Raw genomic sequence first — 22,898 nt, 5'->3', positions numbered from 1 at the left:
TGGGGCAGCATGGCGTCGAGCGTCGTCGTCGGGTTCCTGCCGTAAACCAGCTTAAACGGCGTGATCTGTGTTGTTTCTTGCACCGCCGTGTTGTAAGCAAATGTTACGTACGGCAGGACGGCATCCCAGGTCGTGTGTTCGACGTCGACGTACATCGCTAGCATGTCGGCGAGGGCCTTATTCAGCCGCTCCGTAAGGCCATTCGTCTGCGGGTTGTAGGCCGTGGTCCTCCTGTGCCTTGTCTGACTGTATTTCAGAATGGCTTGGGTGAGCTCCGCTGTAAAGGCCGTTCCTCTGTCGGTGATGAGGACTTCTGGGGCGCCATGTCGAAGCAGGATGTTTTCGACAAAAAATTTCGCCACTTTGGCTGCGCTACCTTTCGGCAGTGCTTTAGTTTCAGCGTAGCGGGTGAGGTAATCTGTCGCCACGATGATCCACTTATTTCCGGTTGTTGACGTCGGAAAGGGTCACAGCAAGTCCATCCCGATCTGCTGGAATGGTCGGCAAGGAGGCTCGATTGGCTGTAGTAATCCGGCTGGCCTTGTCGGCGGTGTCTTACGTCGCTGACAGTCTCGGCATGTTCTGACATAATGGGCGACGTCGGCGGTCAGGCGCGGCCAAAAATACTTTTGTTGTATCCTCGAGAGTGTCCGGGAAAAACCGAGGTGTCCAGCGGTCGCATCATCATGTAGGGCGTGCAATACTTTTGGACGAAGTCCTGACGGTACAACAAGAAGGTAGTTGGCGCGGACTGGTGAAAAGTTCTTCTTCACGAGGAGATTGTTTTGAAGCGTGAAGGAAGATAGTCCGCGCTCAAATGCCCTGGGGACAACGTTGGTGTGCCCTTCCAAATATTCCACCAGGCCTTTTAGCTTTAGCTCCGGGTCTGCCCGTTGCTGTTCAGCGAAGTCTTCCGCGCTTATCATGCCAAGGAAGGCGTCGTCATCTTCGTCATCTTGCGGCGGCGGGTCAATGGGGGCGCGTGATAGGCAATCGGCATCGGAGTGTTTTCGTCCGGACTTGTAGGTTACAGTGATGTCGTATTCTTGTAGTCTGAGGCTCCACCGTGCCAGTCGTCCTGAAGGATCCTTTATACCCGCTAGCCAACACAACGCGTGATGGTCACTGACGACTTTGAATGGCCTGCCATAAAGATAAGGGCGAAATTTAGCTGTAGCCCAAACGATGGCGAGGCATTCCTTTTCGGTCGTAGAATAGTTGCCTTCCGCTTTTGACAGCGACCGGCTAGCGTAAGATATCACCTGTTCGACTTCGTTTTTCCTCTGGACTAGAACGGCACCGAGGCCTAGGCTACTGGCGTCAGTATGGATATCTGTATCGGCGTACTCGTCGAAGTGCCGAAGTACCGGCGGCGACTGCATGCGTCGTTTGAGTTCTTCAAATGCGTCGGCCTGCGGCGTTTACCACTTGAACTCAACATCACATTTAGTTAGACGTGTCAACGGCTCGGCGATGCGTGAAAAGTCCTTGACAAAGCGCCTGTAGTAGGCACACATGCCAAGGAATCTACGCACTGCCTTCTATTCGGTGGGCTGCGGGAACTTTGCGATGGCAGCTGTTTTCTGGGGGTCGGGTCGTACTCCGGATTTACTGATGACGTGGCCTAGGAACAGAAGCTCGTCGTAAGCGAAGCGGCATTTTTCTGGCTTCAGAGTGAGCTCTGATGACTTGATGGCCTCTAGTACTGTGGCAAGCCGCCTAAGGTGATCGTCGAAATTTCCGGCGAATACAATGACGTCATCCAAGTAAACGAGACAGGTCTGCCATTTCAATCCCGCTAAAACCGTGTCCATCACGCGCTGGAACGTTGCAGGCGCCGAGCACAGTCCAAATGGCATAACCTTGAACTCGTAGAGGCCGTCTGGGGTGATGAAGGCGGTCTTTTCGCGATCTCTTTCGTCGACTTCTATTTGCCAATAGCTAGACTTGAGGTCCATCGAGGAGAAGTACTTAGCGTTGCAGAGCCGATCCAATGCATCGTCTATTCGTGGAAAGGGATATACGTCCTTCTTCGTGATCTTGTTCAGACGACGATAATCGACGCAGAAACGTAGGGTTCCGTCCTTTTTCTTCACCAGGGCAACAGGGGATGCCCATGGGCTTTTCGACGGCTGGATGATGTCGTCGCGCAGCATTTCGTCGACTTGTTCTCTTATAGCTTCGCGTTCTCACGGCGAAACTCGGTAAGGGCTTTGGCGGAGTGGTCAAGCGTACTCCTCGGTGATTATGCGATGCTTGGCGACTGGTGTTTGTCGATCCTCGATGTCGTCGAAAAGCAGCCTTTTTATCGTCGGAGCAGACTTCTGAGCTGCTGTTGCTTAATCACTGGGAGACTTGGATTAATGTCTTAGTCTGGTTCGGGAACCATGGTTGTCGGGGTAGATGCGGCGGAATCCGAGAGGACAAACGCATTACTGGTTTCCACAATTTCCTCGATGTACGCGATCGTCGTGCCCTTGTTGATGTGCTTGAACTCCGGGCTGAAGTTTGTCAGCAACACTTCAGTTTTTCCTCCATGCAGTCGAGCGATCCCTCTTGCGATGCAAATTTCACGGTCTAGCAGGAGACGTTGGTCGCCTTCGATGACACCTTCTACGTCAGCGGGTATTTCGGTGCCGACCGAAATAACAATGCTGGAGCGGGGCGGGATGCTCACTTGGTCTTCGAGCACACTCAAGGCGTGGTGACTACGAGGGCTCTCCGGCGGTATCGCTTTATCTTCCGACAGCGTTATTGACTTCGACTTCAGGTCGATGACTGCGCCGTGTTGGTTCAGGAAGTCCATACCGAGAATGACGTCTCGAGAACACTGTTGGAGGATAACGAAGGTGGCAGGGTAAGTCCGGTCATGAATGGTTATCCTTGCCGTGCAGATTCCAGTCGGCGTAATCAGGTGTCCTCCAGCGGTGCGAATTTGAGGGCCTTCCCATGCAGTCTTAACCTTCTTCAACTGGGCGGCGATGTGTCCACTCATGACGGAGTAATCAGCCCCTGTGTCCACTAAGGCGGTAACCGCGTGGCCGTCAAGAAGCACATCGAGGTCGGTGGTTCTTTGTCTGGCGTTGCAGTTAGGTCTTGGCGTCGGATCACGGCTGCGTCGTGGTGAACTGAAGCTGGAACGTCGCGTCGTCAAGTCGTCTTTCGTCGGTGTAGTCTTGGCTTGCTGACTTCGTCGGGACGGCGGCGTGTCGTCATTACGTCGTCGAGATGGTTTCTTCGTCGACTTCGTCGGCGGCGGAGGATCTTCGTCAGTTCGACGAACAGCAACCGCACCTCCATCGGCTGCTGCTTTTAGTTTTCCTGATATGGGCTCGCTGACCGGCCCCGGGCTGGGCCAGTGTATGGTCGGCGCTGCGGCGACAGGTAGCGGCCTGGTGATGGCGAACGCGACGGTCGTCGAGAGCTCCATTGAGTAGCGGCGAGGTAGTCGGCGATGTCACGTGGGCGCTCTCCAAGCTGTGGACGCGGCGCGTTGATGGCGAAACCTCGCAGTCCCATCTCTCGGTATGGGCATCGTCGGTAGACGTGACCTGCTTCTCCGCAGCGGTAGCAGAGCGGGCGGTGGTCAGGAGCGCGCCAAACGCCTGTCTTCCTCAGGTAGCTGCGCTCGGCGACGGGTGGGCGTGCTGGCGCCGGCGGTGGTGGTCCACGGAATTGCGGCGTTACGGGGCCCTGGCGCGGTCGTGGAAGGGGACCTTGACGGCGGGCGACGGCGGCGTAGCTCATCGCTTGTGGCTGAGGCTGCGGCGGTTCTGGTTGCACCTCAGGAACTCCAAGCGATCGGTGCACTTCTTCTTTTACGATGTCGGCGATCGAGGCCACTTGAGGCTGCGACGAAGGCAAGACCTTGCGCAGTTCTTCGCGCACAATGGCCCTGATGGTCTCGCGCAGATCGTCCGTGGCCAGTGATTGAATTCCTGCGTAGTTGGTAGAGCTTGTACGGTGGTTGAATTGCCGGTTCCGCATTTCGAGTGTCTTCTCGATGTTCGTCGCCTCACGAAGAAACTCTTCGATGGTCTTCGGTGGGCTTCTTACCATCCCGGCGAAAAGTTCCTCCTTTACACCACGCATCAGTAGGCGGACTTTCTTCTCCTCGGCCATATCCGGGTCGGCGTGGCGGAACAAACGGCTCATTTCTTCCGTAAAAATGGCAACGTTCTCGTTTGGTAACTGCACTCGGGCGTCCAGCATAGCTTCGGCCCTTTCCTTGCGCACGACGCTTGTAAAGGTGCGTTGGAAGCCGCTACGGAACAGGTCCCACGTTGTCAAGGTCGACTCCCTGTTCTCAATGTTCTGGCGGTGTCTTCTAAGGCGAAGTAGACATGCCGCAGCTTCTCGTCGGAGTCCCAATTGTTGAATGTTGCGATTCGTTCGTAGGTCTCCAGCCATGATTCCGGGTCTTCAGTCGCTGCTCCATGGAAGGTTGGTGGGTCCCGAGGTTGTTGTAGGATAACAGGGGACGCTGGGGCAGCCATTGGGGTTGTCTTGACCACGATCTTCTTTGTCGTCTCAGGTAGAAGTCCATGCTCTGGGGGCAGTCCTTGCAGTCTGTGGCTAGCACGTTGGTCGTGGGGGATGTTGGTTCTGTCCTCGGTCTTCGGGCTTGGATCGCGGCTTTGCGGGGGCGTTCGGTACATAAACGCACTAGCACCTCCACCAGATGTCACGTGGTAGTGACGGTGAAGAAAGAACACAGTAGCAGTACTGTGAAAGACAAAACCAGCTTTTATTGGGCGAACCTGTGCCCACAAAACAGGCTACACTTAAAGCACAACGATAGCAGCGAACACAGTCGGCGATCGTCAAAAATCTGATCAGCGGGTCAAGCGCGTGGGCTTTTATAGAGCAGTCGTCGAATGTTCCAGACTAATCGTTCGGACCCGTGTGCCTTCCACAAAGCTCTACACCATTCGCGTTACGCGATGAAATCAGATAACACAAGGTTCGGCGACAACAGACAGCCGGGTAGAAGCATCGATAACTTTCCAGAAACATCGGATACATTCAGGCGCGTCCCTCGCTGTGCGAGAACAGTTGTTATGCGGCGAAACGTGGTCGCCCGATAAAGATAAGTACATGTGTCAATATTAAGAGTGAAGATTTATTTAAAATCCTGAACATCCTCAACATTTACGATTTCACAACATACAAGATCGCCTCCGTCATGCATCAAAAAGTTAATGAAAAACTGGCCTTGACAACAGTCTCGCTCCACCCCTCACTTCGCCATGTTGGAAACACATCTCGCTGTCGTTTTTTATTGCCTAAGGTAAATACTAATTACGGTCGCTCTACACTAGAGTTTACAGGTACTTCAGTTTGGAATAAGCTTGATAGTGACCTAACCACTCTAAGAACATTGCATACATTACTTAAACAATTAAAACTCTCACTTATTAACAATGCGTAACGCTGCGCATGCTTGCACATGCCCTCACATTTCTTTTTTTTTTCCTGTGCCGATGTTTTCGATGACGTAACAAAGAAAATTGTTAGAAAAATGTATCTCATGTGTGAAATGTTCCCTACTACTGCATTCTTCTTGCTTTACTTATTCAGCTATTTAGGTTTATGTGATTTTGCATTATAAAAATACAGCTGCCTTAGAAGTGTTTTTTTTTCCTAATAACAATCGGTAGGGACCCTTTAACAAATTTGCTGGCTCCCAAAAGTGTGTACGTTGCAATGCTATACGTTCATTATGTTAAAGACACTTTCAAACATTCTTTTATATGTGTTTGATGTAGCTCGTGGGCCCAGGTTCATTCTTTCGCTGTTTGTGGGGATGATCTGTGACGGAACGAATGTCTGCGTCAGCGACTGCAGTTTGGTTTTAAGGATGTCTCATAACGCATTTAGGTATCATGATGAGCTATGCAACTTGAATTCGGAGAAAAATTCATCTCCCTATTTCGATATAACAAGAGGCGTCTTTATCTTATGTGTAATATATTATTATAATATATGATTTTGCGCGACAGTGGACCACAATATCCAATCACATTGCAGGAAATGTTTACAACAATGGCCGCGGGCACTTATATGCTGGGAATCGCAAAAACAGAAGTGACAAGACTGGAATCACTACATAAAAATAAATTTAACGCTTGGCACTATTATGGGCGAGTCTTGTAAATACATCAATACATTGGAATAGGCAATGTACGTTCACCGTTCCAACAAAGCTGGTATGCAACAGACTTCAGTACAGGCAACAGGTTTGCAAGGTTACCATATTAAAACTAGTTAATTAGAGTCGCCAGTAAGCAATACATATGTAATTTTCAAACCCAGCAATATATTGTTCATGGGGTGAAAAGGTTGCGCGGTCCTTCCGCAGGGTGGTTTGTATAACTAGCTCACAGCTCACCGAACATTATCGCGTGCGTCATCGTCAGCAGTAACTGAATCACCACTTAGCTTTTGTAAACAAGTAGAAAGACGCCGCCCCTCTTATGATGGCCGCCTTTCCCGTATACATTATAGATAGAAAGAAAACTTTCCGGATTGCTTATTGCACTGTCCAGCCAAGATACAGTGCCGTAAACGTTTTGTAGTTTTCTTTCTTCCAATAGTGAATGCGTGTGCTATACTTCTTGAAAACTCCGACAGTTACATAGCACTCACATTAAAAACTTTTTTGTCGTCGTTAGGTCCCAGCTTTCCATATTTCTGTCGTGGCTATCAGGACATTGGGGTAACAGTGTAAGTTACGCAGTTATAAATGAAGGTTGCATTGCCCATCCTAAATTTAATGAACTGCCAATTTGAAGTGATCCGCTTTTTGTTGTTTACGCTGTTTTCTAATTTACATCTTTATAATGCTGCAGTGGTAGATAAAAATATCTGCACCGTTCTTCTAGATGTGAATTACAACTCAGTTTAGCGATGCGCGATTCGCTGCGTATCTTGCATTCATTTACTTTATTAATCGTCTCACCTTCGTACGCGAGTGGTTTTAGTAGTTTGGTTGCGTTATTTTTTACATGGAACATTTTAGTCTTAGCTGGACTCGGTAGACAGACATAACATTGTTTCGTAACATTTCAATGACAAACAATTCGCATTGGGTGCTGAAAAGAGTACGGTGCTATCGTCGGCGTAAATAATAAGTTTAGCAAGATAAATAAAATAAAATAAGAAAGCTGATTTATCAATCTTCACAGCATCGTTGACATATAAATTAAATATGACTGACCCAAAATGTTCTCTTAGGGGACGTCATTACAAAATAATAAGAACTGAGCACTGAGGACCTTGCAAGGACACACACTACTTGCGGTTGTGTAAGATTTTAGCAAATCCAAAGACTTTCGTGGAATAACTCATACGAAAAACTTGCCTGCAAGAATGGACTAACTGAGAGAGTTGAACGCCTTTGAAAAATTGATGAAGAGGCCCAACGTGCTAATCTATCTTGTGTATTATGCTTGCTTTCAAAGTTAGCAGGGCTGTTTCTGTCAACCTTTCTTTGCGAAAACCGAATTATAAATCTGATTAGATACAGCGTGTGTCACTCAAGATGAGCCAAACCTCAAAAATATGCAACTGCCACATAGGTGGACCGAACAAAGGTAATGTTGCTTGCCGTCGCTTGAAGATACTCAGATTATATTTTGCATGCCACTTAGATAACTAGTCTTGATTAAATAAACTTCTTAGTTATTATAATCAAATGAAAAGTTCCAATAAGAAAATTGTAAAACAAAATAAGAAACTCCCAATACAGCTTTTTGTTGCTTACTACCTGCTACATAAAAGTGTTTTTGCGAGCGTGAAAGAAGCCCGCGAACACAGGAAAAATGTTTGCGCGACTGGCCACTCGAGGCACTTCGCGTGTATTTTAATGTTTTATGTACCACATCTCGAGCAACACAAAACTGTATCGGGAGTTTCTCATGTTGCTCTACGATTTTCTCATTGATACTTGTCGTCTAAATATAACAATTAGGAAGTTAAATAATTATAAGGACTCACTATATAGTTAGGCGGAATGCAAAGAAATAAGCTGGGTATCCCCAAGCGCCGGGAAAGAACATTACTTTGGTTCGGTCAAGCTACGTGGCATTCACATGTTCATAATTTTTGGCTCAAGTTAACTGAAACACCATGTATGTTTGCTACAAAAGAAACCCAGTCATACAAGAACAAATCATGCTTTCGAAGCCTTCAGAAAAAACTGGAAGAAGTGAAATTGGCCTGCAGCTATTAATGCTTCGCTTGTCAACCACTCTACGTATTACAGAGACCCTTGTTCACTTGATTTCATCAAGAACGGTCGCAGAAAGCAGCGCAAGATTTCATCATCATCCTTCTTGACCCTTAAAAAAGGTCCCCGTTGTGCTATTATAAAAGGGGGAGCGTACATGAGAAAAAGGAACGCTAAAACAGTAATGACTGAAGTAAAACAGTAACAATACCGTTTAGAAGGGTACAGAAGGTGAAATGCAATGGCAGTGAAACACTGCCCAGTAAAACTAAATGCACTCAAAAAGGTGCTCAAATGGGCTTCAGGCCAAAAGCTGCATGGGCAAGGATGTATTTCAGTGAATTTATTTGCACTATATTTAGTTCTAAGATAACACACTGCAGCGTGCCTGTATAAGGACCGAAAAGACAAATTGTTCTCTGCCCTCGTCTAGTCGCGCTGAAACTGTGTTATGAATCCCAACCAACCCGCCAACGTGTTTTAGCCAATTCAATTTTTATCTGACGCCTTGCTTTTTTAAGGCTCATAAATTTCTGACGATTCCGTTTCAGCAGCGGACACTAAAAACAAACTGTTCCGAATGCTATGTCCTAAAGAGTGTATATCTGATCCCTTACAAAGCTTAATAATACAACCACGAAAGCATAAGTTTACAAAATACGCGTTGAAATGTTCTGTGGCATAAAGTTTGTAAACAGGGATAAGGTGCCTCAGAAAGGCGGGCCAACATTTCGATAGGAGGACCTATCTTCGTCAAATGCGGCCTCGTCATCCTCGGCATGTTAGTTTTAAACGGTTACGGCAGTGACGTCACGTGCGGGTGTTGTCGCTCGCGGCTGGTTTTAAAGAGAGAGATTGCCAGAGGAAACAAGCACTGTCGTCCGACGTCTGTGAGCTTCATTCTCAAGACGAGGGGACAAGAGCGTGAAAGTGGGCACGCGGGGAGAAAAGAAAAGAAATAGAAGCAGAAAAAAGGGAAGAAAAAGAAAAAAGGGGGGTGGGGGAAGCCAGGGCGGCACCAAGACAGACAAAAAAACGGGGGGAGAGTGAAAGAACAAGAAAGAGAAAAATGAAATTTTCAAGAAATACGGGGGCTTGGGAGCGTGTTGGGGATGCGAAAGGTTAAGAGGTATTCAGGGGGAGTTGTTGGCGGCATGTTTTTGAGGCATTAGAACGGCCGGTCAAGCGTTCAGTGCGCGAGTAACACAAAAGACAAAAAAACAGACACACAAAAAAAACATGAGTTGAAAGTGACTTGAGTAGCATAGCAGCAATACGCCGAGTAATTTTGAAATAGTTAAGATGGCGATGAGGAGTCTGTGGTGCAATGTATGGGGTGACTGAAAGGCAGCGGCATGGTTTTTCAAGGGGCACTGCCCCAGTCGCTGAACGTAGGTGTCGTTACGGCGGCATCCAGAAATGGCGATACTCTGGGTTGAGGCGCCGAAAAAGGCATATTGACTTCGGAATGTGTTGATGAGGGGGTTTCAAAAAAATAGATTTAAATAAAAGGGGGGGGGGGAAGGAGAGGGGGAGGGGGGACCGAAACCGGAATAACAAACAGGAGGGTGACGCATGCAGAAGCGGGCGGGGGCAAGTGTACATGGAAGAAGGGGGTCATACAGTTGGTATAGACGTAAAAACCTGAAAGAGTACATTAAATTGAGTAGTAGGCAGGAATAAATTTTTTCGAAATGGAAGAGTAGGTGAGGTTAAGAATTAAAGTTAGCTGGTGGCCTAATGTGTTTTGTGTCGTCGTTGATGATATGAGAGTTTCAGATTTAGGTTCCCGCTTTTAAAGATTCTAAGTTGCCACGTGCCAAATTAATTCCTGTCGGGTGTAGGCAATTAAACTTGTGTATGAGGTATGATTCCGTATACTTCCTTTCGCGAGGGGAACGGAAATTTGTTTGTAGTATATAGAGCCTTGCTTTGTCAAATATATGACCATGTTCATTAAGGTGGCTGGCTACTGCTTTGGGTAAATTGTGTTTTGTGTTTGCGTGGTGACCATTGAGACTTGTATTAATTTGTTGCGCAGTCTCACCTATGTATTGTTTGCTACAAGCGGCGCATTCTAGAAAGTAGACTACGTCGCTTGATGTGCAGGTGAAAGCCGAAGTTACCTTGTGTGTGTAATTCGATGCTGTACTTTTTACTGTAGTAGTAGATTGAATGTGTTTGCATGTAGAGCACCTGGGGCGGCCACGGGGATTGGTTCCCAACTTCCTCTTTTTCTGTAGTTTGGCGTGCACAAGAACATCTTTAAAATTAGTGTTGCGTCTGTAGGCTACTCTGCGAGGGTCGGGAAAAATCTTAAGTTTCTGGTTGCTGGTGATAATTGGGTAGTATTTACTAAGGATGTTATTCACGTTTGGGAGTGCATTTGAGAATCTAGTAGTAAGAAGAGGCGTTGTTGTTCTTGTGATCCTCGGGCGCGGCTTGAGGACCTCGGCTCGATGAAGTTTGGTTGCAGCGATGTAGGCTGGTTGAAGGTCACTGTTTGGGTGGTTCCTTTTTGATAGGGTTTCTTTAAGGTAATCGAGTCTATCTATGTAGTCTTGGTTTTCAACGCAAATGCGACGAAGTCGTGTGGCTTGTCCTTTAAAGATGCCTTGTTTGCAATGTCTGAGATGGTGGCTGGTATATTCTAGGCATTGTTGTTTGTCGCAAGGTTTCCTATACAGGGTTGTCTTTAGCTCACCATTGTCAATGTATATTGTTGTGTCCAGAAAGTTTATGCGCTCAGTTGAGGATTCTGATGAGAATTTTATTGTTGGGAGAACAGAGTTTAGAAATGCTACATATTTATCTAGACTGTCTTGACCATGTCCCCAGATTATGAGTACGTCGTCAATGTATCGTAGGTATGTGTGGGGCTTGGTAGTGCAGCGCGATAGGAAATCTGTTTCTAGAATCCTCATAAATATGTTCGCGTAGGTTGGTGCAAAAGGCGTACCCATGCTTGTATCATGTATCTGTAGGTAGTAGCTCTCCTCAAATTCGAAGTAGATATGTGTTAGAACTAATTCAAGGAGAGACAAGTATACTTCAGTAGAGTGTTGTGCATTGCGTTTAGACAGCGTTTGTTTTATCGAAGACAAACCATCAGGAATTGGAATGTTGGTGTACAGTGCCGTGACGTCTAGTGTTGCGAGAATTGTGGGGTAGTGTACCTTTAGTATTAATGTCCTCTATGATTCTCAGCAGGTGGGGCGTATCTTGTACAAATGATGGTGGGGCTTTTGGCAAGTGACCAAGGTAGTGGTTAAGGATTGTGGAGATGCTCTCTGTCGGGGTGTTGTTGTTTGATACTATCGGACGGCATGGGATAATAGCAGTGTATAGTTCAGCGGATGGAATTTTATGAATTTTTGGAAGGAGGTAAAAACGCCCGGCAGTTTTGTTGCTTGGTTTAAGAAATTTGTGTTGTGACGGTGTTATTAATTCATCAGCCAAAAGTGATTTCAGCCTGTTGGTAATTGTCACTGTGTAGGACAATGTCGGATGTTTATCTAGTTTGCGGTAATGTTCTGAGTTGTTTAGTTGTCTGTAAGCCTCGTGCTTGTATTTTTCTATTGGCCAAATAACTATACTTCCACCCTTATCTGCTTCGTTAATAACAATGTCATTCCGGCAACTCAGATTTGAAATGATATGACTCTCCGACGCAGTTATGCTTTTAGGTCACTTAGCTGTCTTGGATTGGCTTATAATTTCTTTAGTGACAGTTTTAAGTACATGTCAAGTTCTATGGCTCGTTCTGGTTCGGGAGTCCAAGTGGATTGGGCTCTAAGTGGTGTCGTCCCGGTGTCTGGTGTGTCTGCAAAAAAGTGTCGGATAAGCATTCGTCGGGAGAATTCTGAGAGGTCCTTGTGAAGCTCGAATTCATTTATTGTGTTGTTCGTGGGGCAAGCGTTTAGGCCCTTGCTGAGTACGTCTATTTCTTTTTGACTTAATGTTTTTGAAATGTCTATAACATTGCAGCGATTTAGTTCTGTGGAAGTTTCCTTCCTGTCTGGTAAGTACTTCTAAACTCGAGGTTCCTCTTGTCTGCGTGTGGTGGCTGTATGGCTGGAAGGTTGTTTTTTGATTAAAATTTGCTTTTGATTAGATTTGATCAAATTTGATTAAGATGTTCAGGAATTTGTGCCAATAGCACGGTGACCGTCGACCATAATATTTTCTGAAGGTAAATGTACCTATTCGTGACCCGAAATGCTGTTTATCACTTTCTGTGAAGCGTCCTGCTGATATCAGAGAAAATGTTATAATTATAAGCAAATTTCGCCTTCCTATGCTAACTGTTGAGTTTCTTTCGCAGCGCCTTAAATTGCTGCTTAGGTGATGGGCACCGCGTACGCAGAAGTATATGACGCAATTCATTTTTTTTAAGTACCATGGCATACACGTGTTATCCATTTGTTATCCATGGCTTTCTGATTTTTTTACACTGCCTGTGTGTTTTAAACAAAAAGTGCTTGTTGTTAATGTAAAGAAACGTTTCAAGAAATCTGCAATAAGCTTCATTTGTGCCGGGCACTCGTGTTACATGAGACCAATCACACTTGCTTATTTCACGCTTGAACGATAGCAAGACTGTTTCACACAACCACTAAAGGACCAGAGGCTCAAACCGGCACTTGTCACTTCCGTTTCTACCTAATACAGGTCACTCAGACCTGCTGCTATTTGTTGCGGCTATTTGGTGCCCATCAGCGATATAGTGGTTTTTACATTTGGGATTGGTAAGTCAAGAGCTCACATCATCAAGCATGACCTGAATAGGAGTACTAAATACAGTATTGAAACTTGTACAGCTAGAAATTCATGTGAAATCTGCCGCTGCACGTATGTTTTCCGGAATGTTAATATTTAGGTCACCGCTGCAAACAAATTTAGAGTTATTCGTTGTATGATAGTCAAAGAAACATTCTATTTCCGTAAACCAAAGAATTGGTTTTTGTTACCACTTGTAGGGTCGTACACAAGACATATAAATCTTGTATTATGGAATGTTACCAAGGTTATAAGGGATAACTTGTAACCTTGGTAAAATCTGATGCTAGAGTATAGGTGAGACATTTTTTGACTTACATAGCGACACCGCCACCTCACTGGTGAGGGCTATTCCAAAAGAAATTGATGTAGCCAGGCAGACTAAACGTGGTATATACATCATCATACCAAGTTTCTGCAATCACTCTAGTAAAAAATAGAAAACTATATTTTGTAAAATCAGATATTTTCGCATGATTACAGGCAACGGAACGTGATTTTAGTGCAGAACCTAGCAATGATTCAAATCACCTAAGTTTAGCTGAGGTGGCAAGGGAAATTTGTGGTAATCCATGTTGTAAGGTTTTGCGTGTGACAGTGGAAGCGTATTTAAATGTGAAAGTGGGCGTCTATTAACAAGGTCAGCCTTGTTTGAAATAAGAATCATAACAAGGTCATCGCATCGCCTAGCGAGTAGCTTTACATTAAATGTTCAAACATATTTCCACTTGTGCTCTGGCTTCCACTTGATAGCCATACCTAGTAGCTGTTTCTACATACGGCATAAATGTTCATTGACGTACACGAGATGCAAGCTCCTAAGTCCGACATCCGAACGTGTGAGCCTCAGATTTTTGGCTTTCTTTAACATGATATCATGTTTCGCACGTGATTTGAACTGCACTATAATGTTGCCTTTCTCGGAGGACATTGAGGGCACACAATGGCGGAAGGCTCTATCCTGAAACTATCATGAAGTACAGCCAGATAAACCACGGCAGGACGAATAACTTCAGACGAATGGCTTCATAGAAAGCTTAAATAAGCACGTTACCGACTTGTTAGCCATGTATGCATGTTGACATAGAACACAAGACGTGTGATGCCATCCTTCCGAAACTAACCTTCGTTTACAACGCTACAGTGTATGATACACCCTAAATCACTCCGTTAAATCTCGTTTGCAGAAGGCATCCGAAGGCGTCTCTCGATGCCATGCTATCGAACATGCGCGACGAACACAATCTCGACGTCGCCGCCTATGTCATGATCGAGCGTGCCGAAGAAGCCCGACAGCTCACCAGCCTCGTCAAGAACCAGTATAGGATCAACCAACGACAACACTCTCTTCGGCAACGCTACATGGAGTACGAGGCCGGCGACCGTTTTGGGATTGCGCCCCAATAGGCCTACGTGAACTTAGTTAACTGCTCCTGCGATGTTAGTTGAGGCCATAGAAGATACTTCAACCTATTGGGGCACTCGAGTATGAGGTCATGCCAGCCGGCCGGCATTACGCAATCGCAGAGGCGTCGCGCACTACCTGAGGTTGTTCGCGTGGTGCCTGTACGGTGATTCCACGCGTGCTAAACAACTTTAGGACTTTATTTTCTCCTTTTATTGACCATTGCTTTATTTTTCGCGCTCGTGTCACGTTCGTAGATATTTTTTACTAGGAAGACATAGACACGCCTACTTGTTTAGGCTTTTTCCGATGACCACTCTTTCATCAGTCTAACATTTGTTAAAATAATCGCTTGGCGCAAGGCGCGCATGCATGTATCAGAACATTCTTGATGATTGTCGCCGATTCTATCATCTGTCCAATAAAAGAGAATAGCGCAAACCAGGACGACCACAAAATGAGAGGGACACACGTAGATGCGCTACTCTCCTTTACTGGCCATCTACCAACTTGCGCCTACATAAGCTTTACTGAAATTCTATCCGCTGTGTACGTTGTCGCCAAATCCTGTCTACACAGGTTGTGTGCGCTACGCGAATAATGTTGTATACTCGCAAGGCACGCCAGCACCCGCGATGACACTGGCATCTGCGACCAGTCATGTAGAAATAGCCGACATGATTCACCCGCAGATCCAAGTTTCATGATAGTCGCGTTTCCTTTTCATTTATTTCTACCCTCAAGAACCAAGGCGTGCGTTCGTCGCCATCGTTTTGTCCAGGTGTAATTTGTTTGCGTGAGCACAAGATCACCTAACAAATAGTTTTGCGACTTGGTATTATGTCATGGTGTGATTCCTTACCGTCACGACAGCGTCTCAATATTAACATGCACGCGTACTGAAGAACATCGCATAGTTAAGCAGCACGTGAAGTGGCCAGGTTATCTGCAGCTTTACTGCCATCAGGCTAAGCTACATGCAGAAATAACCTTCAGTGGCAGCCGCCTATACTTCATATAAATTATAAGATGAAGGCCTCTATCAGCGATCTCTAATTACCCCTGCCTCACGCTTGCTGGTTCCAACTTGTGCCTGCAAATTTCCTAAAATTTGATCACCCCACAACCAGATATGACCCCACATGCAGGAATAGACCAGAATTATTTAGTTTTGCACTAATACAATTCGTCTACCCGGGAGAATAATACAAGCCGGATAGAATGTTGACTTCAAAGACAGACCACTAAATGAAATATTTAGAAAATGTATAGATGCACACGTACCTGTGAAACACTCGTCATCGTCTTCACGGTTCTCAATTTCCATCAGGAATGATTCCATGAAGCATTCATTCCGCTGGCTTTCTCGAATATTGATGTACTTGCGTACTTCCTCGCTAAAAAAATTTACAATGGAAACAGTTTTCAGTTTCATTCTCTAATATTGTATGATATTGTGATTATTAATACTCCAGTAAAAATTGAATATATAAAACATATCAAGCGGTTGCACCATACCATTTCGTGGCTGACTTCCTCGTTCACTCTAGAATTCTAGTGGAAAAACACACTCATTGAAAGCTTTATTTGTCGGTTCTCAAGCCTAAAATAAGGATTGCTGTGTTCGCCCCCGCAAATACATCAACAATAAAAAAAGCTTTTTCTCTTTCACCTCAAGGCATAGCAATAAAAGCGATAACCACGTTGCTCCGGACCTCCTCGCTGGGAATTCTCAAAAATGCAAGGGTGCGATATGGTCCAGCCAAGCTCGACCCGGCACAAGAGACAACTGCTGCCTCGAAGCAGTAGCGATGCCCTTGTCGGTGCCAGACTTGTCACACCGCTGCAATAGTGAATGCCGGACGTGACGTCATTGACGTCTTACCTTCATGGTGCACGAGACTGGACGGACAGATAATGATTGTTCTTTGTCATTGTCGACTGAAAGGAATGTATAAAGTTAGCAACCCACGGAAGGCAAACATTCGTTTCGTTTTCCAAATGAGTTACCACCCTCACCGCTACCGGCGGGTAAACAAAACCTAAAATATGTGATTGTATAAGCTAAATGTGCCAATTTGGCATACTTGATGCAGTGGTTTACACCCTATATAATAATAAGATGAAACAACTATTATAGCGCGAAGAAAACGAAAGCGTTTTCCTTCACCTGAGCGTGTCGGTTTTGTCGGGGACGACTGACGACTGACGGCTGCTCAGTCTGCTGGCTTAGCCGTTCATACTTGGTGTGTGAGTTGTTAAGTGTCGTGTGCGTACTCATTGGTTTGGCGACAATTTTAGCTTTCATTGGACGACCTACCATTCGAGACTTCGGAATTGTATGCATTAGAAGGATGTCAAGAAACGACTGAGGCAGACTAGCTGGGACCAGGTGACAAGATGGCTATGTCGGGGAATCACAGGACTTGTGTAGGTTTGTGATGAATGACTGGCCCTTCAGCTTCCTTTATAATAAAAGAAAGGAAAACTATGGTTTGTGCCTAGTTTTCCGTCGCTGGCACACTGTAGGAATAACACGCAAGAAGGCAGCGCTAGACGGGTAGCGACACTTGCGCAATGCGGATCGGCAGTATCATTGGCCAACCAACGGGTAGGCCGACGAAGCGAAGATAAAGCTAAGAGGCGGACTGCCGGCAGGACAAGTAAGGGCAGAGCCTGCAGGGGAAAGGACGGTGGAGAGCGAAAGGAGAAAAGCGTGATGTTACCGGCACTTTTGCTGTATTTGTGATTTATTCTTAGGCCGGTCAGAGCCAGGAGAGGAATGGGTGCAAACTCACGTAATTCTGACACAATTTTACGCGGATAATGTGAGGCACACAGTGCTTCCGCCTGTTGTATTTAGCTAGACACTTTCGGCTTAATCCAGTATATGCGCACACAGCTGCTCCGAAATGCTATATGGATGCAGAACGATCGTGTCAGCTGTGGAATCCAGAATGCTGCCTTAGCATCGGTAAGCCAATTGGATGTCGTGTGACCCCGTGTTAAGTGGCTTCATTTTTTTTTGTAGCCAAGCACAGTGGGCAACTCGAAGTGAATAATAATAATAATATTTGGGGTTTTTACGTGCCAAAACCACTTTCTGATTATGAGGCACGCCGTAGTGGAGGACTCCGGAAATTTCGACCACCTGGGGTTCTTTAACGTGCACCTAAATCTAAGCACACGGGTGTTTTCGCATTTCGCCCCCATCGAAATGCGGCCGCCGTGGCCGGGATTCGATCCCGCGACCTCGTGCTCAGCAGCCCAACACCATAGCCACTGAGCAACCACGGCGGGTCGAAGTGAATAACTCTAGGAAAACAAAGCCGCTGCCATGTTCACAGTTCAGTCAACCAAAAATTGCTAACAGTTGCATTATCTCGTCTCGCCTGTCGTTATTACTCTCAAGATATTGCGCCCATAGTTTGCATGAAAGTTTTACAAAGGAATCGGGAAGGTTGAAATCCGCGGGATAGGGCGACCAACCAAATCTGTAGCGGAATTCAGAAGCTACTTCAGCAAGTGAATCGCAGGTGCTCAGCAGAAAAATAATAGTCATTGTAAGTAAAAAGGAATGACAGTGATCACTCATTACTTGCGCCAGATGTCTCACAGCTTCGAAAACGTAGTCGTGAAATATCAAGTCGCCGTAACGCTGTCTGCCCCCAATAGGCTACCTGGAATTTGTATATCGATGCTAAAAAGCGGAATAAACTAAGCATGATAGAAATCCGCGTAGTACCAAGAATAGACGACAATACGGGCCTTGTGAGCTTCAGGTTGTCACTCTATAAATTAAGTATAGGATAAATTGTGAAATGTTTTAATGTAAGAATAAAAGACCCCGAGGCATCTGTCAATTGCGTAATATCTCCATTAGCACATGATGGAAGTGGCAGCTGTGCCCGAAAATTCAAAGACAACGGTATTTAAGCAGTGAAAATATCAATTCACAAGAAAAATGGCAGCAGCAGTTTTCATATAAAGAACATACATAATTTTGTCAGCTAGCCCTCTACCAAGCTTTATGACTATGACTTTGATGTTTTGGATGCTTTCATCACTGCGTTCAGGACTTCCTGTTTGTTTCTCCTGCCATTCGTTGCGCATGCGTGGTTTCTTCTAGGTGTGTATGCATTCGTTCTTCTTTTCCTGCAACGTTAAGTTGTGAGTTCATCGCCATGCTTTTGTGGTCATTCTCTATGTACATGTGTGGTATTTGCAGCCTTTCAAATTATGCATTTCACCCAACTAGACCGAGGGCACTATAAGCTAAAACTATTCCAATATGTTTGCATTCCAATCTCCTGACGTCAAATTGGCGTAACCGCCGACGCAAGCATTCGGCGGTGACGCACAGGGTCATCTGAGCAGACTAATCAAACGCTCTCTTAGTTCATAGGAGGTAACTTTTGTGACGTCATCCCGATACGCCCTGTGTGTATCTGAGCCACAGACACGCGCTGAGATAAGCGCTATGCTTTCACTTCCATTAACCAGTTCTCACACAAGACCATTCTGGATGTATATATTTCATGACTGTACGTTAAAAAGGATTCATTCTTGGTCATGGGACGACAAGCGTCTGTCTGACTGTCTGACATGGTGTCAGAAGTGGCTATGTAAAAACTGACTATGATGTAGCGCTGCAACAGCCCATCAACAAGCGAACGAGCGCCTGCTTCCACAAGAGCAAGTCCTCCCGGAGACAATCGTCAAGCAACGCTTCAGCATGGCAGGAATCAAGCTTCCTAGGCCTTTCGACTTCCAAAACGCTGCGTACTGGCCCGCCTGGATAGACGAAATTGACGACTACAGATTCTGATCCGGACTACATGAGAAACCAGACGAAGTACAAGTAAGGACTCTTCTCTATACAATGGGCAAAAATTCACGGGATATTCTTTGGTCGCTAAACGTCAAAGACGAAGAAATGGAGGACTTCCACCTCGTAAAGTCCTAAATTTAAGGACTATTTCCTCCATGCCAAGAACACAGTCCACGAGAGTGCTCGCTTTAATCTACGCCGCCAACAACTGCGAGAAACAATAGAGCAGTTTGCAACAGAGCTTAACAGGCTAGCAGACAGATGCGAGTTCAAAGAAATGAAGGAACGCCTAAGAGACCGCTTCGTAGTAGGACTACGAGACCAGCTTCTCTCGGAAGAACTACAGATGGATCCTAATCTCACGCTGAGCACTGCTTTGGCAAAAGTGCGTACAAGCGAAACGGTAAAGAAACAGCAAGCCGAGCTAAAAGAGCACGAGGGCGCTATCCCAGAAGTTTGCGTCGCCGCAGTAAAGGCCGGGAAATCTCCTGGAAAGAGCAAAAAATGGCCAGGCTTAACTTGGTTAAGCCAAGAATGCGTTGCATATTGCGCGAGTTGGGGCCCAGCTTTTCCTCCGGCTGTCGTGACGTCACGTCACGTACTTGCGCTAAAGGTCAATGGTGGCTGCCCGGCCGCGCCCAAGGGCTGAAACTGAGTGATTGCAATATGCAACGCATAAAAATAGAAGCAACTTATTAACAAACATAGCAAACTTAAAAGAGAATAGGCCCACATATGAGACGCGCCGCAATGAACAATGGCTCATACCCTCAATGGTGGCTGCCCGGCCGCGCCCAAGGGCTGAACTGGGTGATTGCAATATGCAACGCATAAAAGTTTACACGTGGTCAGAAGCCAGCTTATCGTGGAAATTTCTGCAGTTTCTGCGTCGGACCATTTCACCCGAGAAGCAGTTGTCCAGCAAAACAAGAAAGATGCAGGTTTTGCCGAAAGTTGGGCCACTTCGAAAAGGCATGCCGAAAAAAGAGACAAGCAGACGGGAATCTTGACGACATTGCGAAGCTGATATATTTCTTGGCGCGGTCGAGCAATCGGCGAACACACCATCTGACCACTTCGTCACGGTACTGATAAACGACCATAAGCTCCGCATGAAAGTAGATACGAGAGCCGAAGTGACAGTCGCCGGGGAAAATTTTCCTTTACTTCCGCGTTCTCTGGACAAAGCAGGTGATCTTAAAGGACCGAACAATGCAAGCATCCGTAGGATGGGAAAGTTTGACCATAGAGAAAGAAATTCAACAAGAGGGGACACTCTTCAAAAACTGGCAACAGGAAACACGTCACGCCTAGTTTCAACAACATCCGTTAGTTGACGCGAGCATCAGAAAAAAAGAATGTGAAATAAACTTCCAGACAACGTTTTATTTTTTTTTATTCCTTCCCACTAAAAGTGAAAAAGTTTTGCGTGTAAATGAACTTATACTTTGCAACTTTTTGTTGCGTTGCCTAGCAACAAGCTAGCGGCACGCCAGACGCGCGCATACGTCATGCGCCAGACAAGCCGCAGGAGTGAGCGAGGCCGGTCGTACGTGCGAAGCTCGCGTGCTCGGCGACCCATCTGTTTTGGACATAGCCCATGTTTTTGAACTCCCGGCCTTCTCTATGCTTTTCTTGCGTATCGTCTGCATTTCAACACGGCACCACTGCACTACTGGACTACGGCAAGGTGAGAAATTGTGTATGACAGTGTGCGGCGTATTTTAAGCACATTTAGGATTAGTTCTAGTGGCGCAGTTAGCGAAAAACAGCTCCGCCATCCTGACGCAGTTAATTTGAGTTAATGCCTCGTCCTGGGAGATGTTTGCGATGCTTTCTATGAGCCCCAACATTACTGTAACTTATTTCGGTAGTTTTTGGGCACGCTTGCCGCGCCCGGCTTATTGACGCAGTAAGCGAAAACCGGCTCGACCGTGTGACGCATTTGCGCGTGTACGTACATGCGTGTACTACGTCGTAGCGCCTGAGACAGACAAGTTTTCGCGCATTCTGTGGTCCCCAACATTATTGTAACTAGCGTCGTTATATTTGGGGTAGTTTAGATGCACGGTTGCCGCGCCCGGCTTATTGACGCAGTTAGCGAAAAGCAGCTCGGCTGTGCGCCGCAGTTAGTTTCGCGTGTGCTGAATCTCACTGGTAGAAGTTCGTGACGCATTCTCTGACCCGAAAAAGTATTGTAATTTATTTGGTAACTTTTTGGGATATCTTGAGGCTTTCTCGCCGCGCCTGGCGTTGTGAAGCTGTTAGCAAAAAAGCAAGCCGGCCGTAGTGAGTTAGTTTTGCGTGTACTGAATTTTAGTGGGACAAGTTTGTGACGCATTTTATAGCCCTGCAACAACATATACCTTATTTCGGTACTCACGCTTCTCGAAAACGCGACGAGCGATTGCCGTGAGTGATAACACGGGAGTGTTGCATGCGCCGGCAGGACGCCTAAAAGATAACACGGAGGAGCTCAAAAACATGCCATTTATGTTTTCTGAGCGACTGAAAACAGGCTTTGCACCTACGAGTCTGACTTGAGTGTGATTAGAAGGCATTCTGCGAGCGTGTAACATGGTCTGGCTGAGCCTGTGTTGTAGCCACCTTTGTGTACTTGTGTACCATCGTGTCGACTGAGGCCTAGTTGTTTTGGAAACGCGCAGTCACCCGTGTATTTGTGCACTTAAAGTGCAGGAAATAATGCCCGAGAAAGGAGGGGTGCTTGAAAATCGGATGTTCAGATTTTATGGCATTGTTTTTGCTGCGAAATGTACGTAAAAATGATTTTATCTATAATGCCGCTCATTCACCACTTACGCACGTTTCGCCTCTACACGCAATACTCCTGTTAGGTCAATATACCGAAATGATACATGCTTGTAATTTACTTTCTTTCAGCTGATGGCATACGTGGAGCATCGTACGGCAACGACTGCTGCTTACCTGGTGCCACAACTTTGGATGGGTGCAGAAGAAGCCCGGAACGAGCATTTATATGCAGCAAAATAAACATTTCATCATTTCAGAAGACGTCTTTCGGTTTCTTTATTAAATTGCACCTGACAGATTCGGCGCAGTCTTGTAAAGGTCAATCGCAATCATTTCTACTTGTTAATGAAACGACTCCACGCCAAGGCCACGCGAGGTTCAGCAGAAGCGAAAAAAAAAATGAATGCCGCGCTGAGCAGCGGAGCCAGCGCGGCGGGTACCAACTGGTGTTCAAAACGCGCGCGCCCCAAACCGAAACCGGAAGAAGTCAACAACATCCGCTTGAGGTGCTGCAGTCAATTCGGCCGCTGGGCTCTATGGGAGTGTCCGCTCTTGTTGAAATTTCTTTCTCTATGGCTTGACGCTGAAGTAGCTTGGAAGGACAACTGTTCGAAGCAAACCATTTACGTCGTCCACAGCTTGTGCATACCCTTGTTGGGACTACCAGCTATTAAAGCCCTAGGAATTGTTCGCTTCCTAGATGACTTAGAAACTGCTGACGACATCGGAAGCCGGTGTCCTAAGATATTCCAAGGCACGGGTTCCATTTCTGGAGAACATACCATACGTCTCGTTCCAAATGCAACACCATACGCCCTGTCTACACCCAGACGGATTCCTATTCCCATGAAGGAAAAGGTTAAGCAAGAACTGGACAGGCT

General features: G+C 46.2%; 1 protein-coding gene across 1 annotated transcript in view; it reads right to left on the bottom strand.

Annotated features, from left to right (window-relative positions):
- Positions 1 to 22,898, bottom strand: part of LOC135907117 (cytochrome P450 2B5-like) — a 236,301-nt gene that overhangs the window by 70,284 nt on the left and 143,119 nt on the right. The window contains exon 6 of the mRNA XM_070522102.1: positions 15,699 to 15,811. Coding sequence (XP_070378203.1) covers positions 15,699 to 15,811 — 113 coding nt within the window. The remainder of the gene's footprint in view (positions 1 to 15,698; positions 15,812 to 22,898) is intronic.

The sequence above is a fragment of the Dermacentor albipictus genome, chromosome 7 (assembly GCF_038994185.2).
Source record: "Dermacentor albipictus isolate Rhodes 1998 colony chromosome 7, USDA_Dalb.pri_finalv2, whole genome shotgun sequence".
NCBI classification, from domain to species: domain Eukaryota; kingdom Metazoa; phylum Arthropoda; class Arachnida; order Ixodida; family Ixodidae; genus Dermacentor; species Dermacentor albipictus.
This window is presented reverse-complemented; position numbering and strand designations above follow the sequence as displayed.